Source organism: Atta cephalotes, assembly GCF_000143395.1.
Source record: "Atta cephalotes unplaced genomic scaffold scaffold00069, whole genome shotgun sequence".
Lineage (NCBI taxonomy): Eukaryota > Metazoa > Arthropoda > Insecta > Hymenoptera > Formicidae > Atta > Atta cephalotes.
In genome coordinates this window covers 1095732-1101584 of record NW_012130133.1, presented here as the reverse complement: position 1 = coordinate 1101584, position 5853 = coordinate 1095732, and the positions used below count along the sequence as shown (strand labels likewise).

Sequence of the window (5853 nt, the reverse complement as noted above, 5' to 3'; positions counted from 1 at the left end):
GAGAGAGAGAGAGAGGCGGGGGAGAAGGATAAAGACAAAGAGGTGAACCGGGATGTTTGGACTGCTTGGGATGCACTATGGTTATGGTTTTGTGACTATTGAACTCTGCAGTGTTTTACAGATTATTAGATTGTATAGAACGTCCGACTGTACAATTACTTATATAAACGCGAATTATTTTATAATTATATTAATTTTAAATAGAAATTATTTTCAAACAAGAAATATAAATGAAGATATTGCATAATGCAAATAAATGACTTTCAATATTTTCTTATCATATCACTATTGTGAACTAATTTAATTTTCTACATCTTATTTTAATATGCTAATTAAAGTATTATATAATATATGCAATTTGTAATCTGATGATTTGTAATCTGATCAATTTATATCTTATCATTCAAATTAACTATAATTTTACGCTTTTCAATACGATATTTGATAATATCAATTAATTTAGCTAAATTTAATGGAAATCTGATCTTCTTGAGGGTTCTGAATAGTTGTTCAATTATTCCATCGAATGTTACCTCGACCTGAATTCATATAAAAAAGTTATCAGTGCATGATGGGAACGAAAATTTAAAACTTCATATACTTTCAGATACTTTTTATTTTCATATACTTTTTATTTTTAATTGGCACTTTACTTTTTATATTTTTTAATGTTAGGAATTCTAGAATCAGAGATCCTTTTTGAAGAAAATTCAGAACACTGTTTTTTATACTAACATTTAAAAAATCATTCTAAAATTATGCGATTAATTTTAATGCTAAATGCTTGATGAAAGCAAACGAGAGTTACTTCTTGCAAAGTTGTTGCTTATCATAAGCAATATATTTTGGATAAGTGCGATTGCAACCTGTGTTTTAATGCTGTGGCATGTCCCATGTATACTGTGCATGCGCGAAGGTTGGCACGTTCCCAGACCCATCGATGCATTGCTATGGAAACGGCACCGCTGCTGTACGTTATGCTATATCGTCACATTACGCCGCTTTAGAACGACAGGCTAGTTTCAAGGGCACTGCTCTATCGTGCCTTTAAGGAGTGCAAGGACGATCAATATCCCCTTATTTCCATCATCCCATTAGTCTGCTGAATATCTTCTCATATCAGCAATTACGTACGTAAACGATTACATTATTCTCTCCAAAGTTGATTCAGAAGAAGATTAAGCAGGATGTCGCATATTTATCTTCTATCTGCACATTTTTTTTAAAAGAGAAAATTATACATTTCTTCATTGTTTTTAAATGTCACGATTATCTGATTTATGTATGAAAATAAGTTAATGAATTCTATAAATGCTCAAAGCAAAAATATTCCATGCCAGCTCAATGTAATGCATTTAATAAAAAAATAATTCGACTACGCTTGACATTTCCTTGCCGGGATTGTGAAGTGAGATTGCGTGTGTGGCTGAAAGCCAATTGTTATGCCTGAAGGTACTCGTTCGAATGACAATGCAGAAAGTGTTGGGGAGGTATTTATGTGGCGTCAAGGCGAAATCGATCGCTTTAAAAGTGACACGGTTTAGTATGTAGCCCCTTTATATTTCAGGAAGCATGCGGAAGAGAGAGGAATGAGGAGATTCACCCGGTGACCTCGTGCCGCGCACGGTAATGCTACTGGCAAACGGTGCTTCTATACCGACCATCGCCGGCGCTGTCGAGGAGGAAGAGGAGTACGCACGCAGCGAGGCAAACAGCGTGCATTACGATGGATACGTTACTGATCACACCGATCTGGCCTCGGAGGTCGATATCGACGAATCCGAGTACAGACGGGAGTTGCTTAATGACGTGAGTTGTTGTTCCAAAATCGCTAGATGCCATCATTGGAAATAAACCATTTAGTTATTTGTCATTTTTCTAATTATTTGTCAAATTAATTGTCATTTTTCTAATTCAGATCATTTATCATAATTAGGTCCATAATCATATGTCCATAACATTTTTATCTTGTTTTTTTTTTGAGACATGAATGAGTAGATTTTATATTAAAATATTGATAGACAATTAACTTTGTTCATATGCAAGGCATCTTTTTGATATCAATTTTGAATATGATGATATGATTAACATGAATTTCTATTAAATTTCTATTAAATTACAGAAATGGCGAATGCTCTTCGACAAGGTGTGTATAATTGCATTGCTTTAAGTTTAATGTTTATCTGTTTTTGGTGAACTAAATTTCAAATTTCAATCACTATTCCAGTTCGATCCGGAAGGTTTTGGAGAGATACCGCTGGAGGACTTTCTGACAGCCTTGAAAAGCCCCGAATGGAAGGCAGAGATACCGACGAACAAACGTGACATACTTTTAACCAGGGCGAAAGAGTCGCGTGTTGAGGCAGTTACTTTCCAGGACTTCGTCAATGTGGTGAGTTTATAATTCTATTATTGCATGCGTGTGACAATTACCTTATTTCAGAAATGCGATATATGACATAATTTCATACAATGTAATATTACACTCACGCAAAAACAATAATAAGATTTAGCATTTGTAAAATCTGAAAAACTTATATTATTAATTAAACCGTTTATTCACATTTTTGTAAAGATTACATTTAAATTCAGAGTTAAAAAAAAAGATTTATATTAAAATCTTTAGAGCCTGTGAGTATTGAATATTTCGGTACATGGTATAAAATACATTTATTCTTATTCTAATTTTAAGAGAAAATTTAGCTGACGTTATCAGATTATATAGATTTTCATTCATTTTTTATTACTACATTTATTTTATAAAAATTTTAATATTGTTGGATGTTTGATTTGTGCACGGATAGCAAGTTTTCGGTCAAATGTGTTTCCTAAAAGCAGATGGTTCTGCAGTATGCTGCCTGCTCGACTGTGAAACACTCGCTCGATAGGGAAGAACAACATAAAATCGTTTTTTTAAATTTTCTTTTACATTGTTTCCTAGCACGTTTTTTTCTTAATTTGGTTTAGAGACAGAAAATATAAATTATATTATCAAACACTGCGATGCAACAGTATCTTATTAACAGGGACTTCATTTATCTTTCGTTAACTTAACAGAAATCTATTTTGCACTACGTGTTAAATAATAACAATTTTAACAATTTAATTTTTTTATATTTCATTTCTTCAAAAGAGACAATACGCATAGTATAAACAAAATATAATAAAGCAGCAGGAATTTTCTGAAATGTTTAACAAGCATATTTAATTGATATTTAATATATGTACATAAATATATAAATTTTATAAAAATACATAAAATAAAATAAAATGACTCCATTTTTATTTCATCTTTAAAATTATTGATTGCTAAAGGGAGAAAGTACATTTATTCCTTATTTCGAGTAATATCATCTTATGGTCAATATAACTTTATTCTAGATGGAGTCACTTTCAAAATTTGAAAGAATTTTTATTTATATGTAAATAGAATATTTTTCTTTAATTAAACAATCTTTTTATGTATAAAATTAATAACGAAACTTGGATATTTTACAAAAAAATCTAATATTTTATATTCTAAATTATTTTGGTATATAATTTCATAGAATATATTTATCTTTTCATAATCATACATCATTTTTGTATAAAATAATAAGAAAACAATTTATTGTTCAATTCCGCGAATTTTTCTGCAACATATATACATATATATTTTTAAATAATATATCATTTTTTGTATAAATTAATTTTTCCCGTTATTATGCACATAAAAGGAATAAGATAATCAGAATATATAAATGCAAGATATAGTTATTTTATAAATGTTAGAAAAAAATATAGATGTTCTGTTGCGATGATTTTATTTTTTTATTTCTATATATAAATTATATAGAAAAATCGACTATGAATATAGTTTTTTCTTAAAAAAGTAAAATAATTTTTAAATCTAGGAAATAACTATAACAAAGTTGTATTTGAACATGTGCCCTCGAAATAGAACAATTTTGATTTGAAGCATTTTGAAGCATTTTAAGCTAATCTCTAAGATATTTGAGAAATCGATGGAATTGTTATTCATATGCGGGATTATCTCCCGAATTATCTAGATTGTAGATAATCAGAGCGCGATATAGTTGATACACACACACACACACACACACACACACACACGCGCGCGCGCGCTCACGTATGTACACGCATGTGTCTCTTTATATTTTCCTCTCTGCTTTGTGCATGCTACTTATATCGCATATGTTTCGTTTGAGAATCGAGATGGAAAATTTGCGACACAATATAATCTGCTTAAGAGGCCGCGTCGGAATTTACATTGGAGCACATTCGATTTTCATCGGTTTCTGCAAAAGCCGGATCGCGATCGTAGAGATGGTCGACGAAGAAGGTTTACGGTAGTTAAATGATGTTATTCTAACCGCGTCGGAATGTCTTATTGTCCGTCTATTTGTCAACCTGAAAAATGTGGGCTTCGGCCCGGATTTCACTGATCCTACTAAACGACAATGACCGCGGGCAAGGAAACGCGGCTAGAAACTGACAGATAAATATCGGCACAATGATAATCTCAACGTTTAGAGGCACAGCGCGCCGACGGGTGGGCTTTTGTTCGCGCTTAAACTCGCTGACAAGTTTTTGGTGGTTTTCTACACGAGCTCCCTTTCGCTCGTGATCCCGGGAAGATAAACGGGTCTGACGTTGAGAGGCGGAAAATTGTTCACATATCGAAGCGATCCAAAATACGCGAGCTAAACGACGCGTAAGAAGAGTCTCGACGGGACTTGACAAAATCAACCGTAAGATTTTTTGTCATTAACTACGCAACAAGAATAATGTCACTGTCCTCTGAATCATATCTCTGTATAATTTTAATAAGATTGCTAAATGCAATAGCAGGGATTTTCGGTCCATCTTACCGCTTTAACGAACAAATGTGGCATAAGCCGTCTTTTAGAAATTGGCTCGAGGTCTATTCTTCCGTAAGAATTTACAAGAAAGCAGTAGTCTATACAACTTTCTACGGAATAGACGGTTGGAGACATTCTGTTTGAGACATTAGATAAAGTTTTGTAAATTAGAAAATATAATGAATTTTGGCTGGCGGTCAGTGATGAAGACTAATATCTCAATTTATTGCGAATGTAAATTTAGAGGTAAGGTTCTCCGTGTGAAAAAAATTAATAGCTAGGTAGACAATGTAGATCTATCCGACATCGCGATTCTTGTATTCAACCATTTCGGAAGGGATGTACTTCTTTCGTGACTCAGAGATTCTTGATTTATGCAACTTGAACAGGCTATCTTTTTATACTCTTAGTTTTACAACACTTTTTGTTCATTCTATACATAAAACAAATACATAATACAATTATAGTGATTTGAAAACTTTAATTGTTAACGTGGAATCTGAATTGATCATTCTTACATGTTGTTTATATAAATACTTGTTTATATAAATATTTATTTATATATAGAAGTTTTATAATCTTAATATCAAAGATGTTGTAACTTTTCTTATAACACAAAAATATTTATATCGTAAACCCTTTTATTTACGCGTTCTCACGCCCCATCATTATTATTTATATATACCATGGAATCGAGAGAGGCCTTTTTTGTCATAGGCTAATCCGATTTAGCTAGTTTCTATGGCATACCTGCTTTATATTGACAAAATTCATTTGAGGATTATCGACTGATCCTCGTTTTGTAAATACTTGATCCGAAAAGGAGACCACTAGATTTCTTTCCTCACTATACGATTTATCTCGGAAGTATTCATAATATTAGTTTACGCTCTCCAATTTTGACTGAACTTTAAAACATATTTTTTGTATATATATATATATATATATTTGTATATATATATATATATATATATATATATATATATATATA

General features: G+C 31.7%; 1 protein-coding gene across 1 annotated transcript in view; it reads left to right on the top strand.

The window, feature by feature from the left end:
• The first annotated feature begins 1629 nt into the window (after nt 1-1629).
• LOC105623974 overlaps nt 1630-5853 on the top strand; it is a 49693-nt gene continuing 45469 nt past the window's right edge. The window contains exons 1-3 of the mRNA XM_012205344.1: nt 1630-1809; nt 2123-2146; nt 2228-2392. Coding sequence (XP_012060734.1) covers nt 1630-1809; nt 2123-2146; nt 2228-2392 — 369 coding nt within the window. The remainder of the gene's footprint in view (nt 1810-2122; nt 2147-2227; nt 2393-5853) is intronic.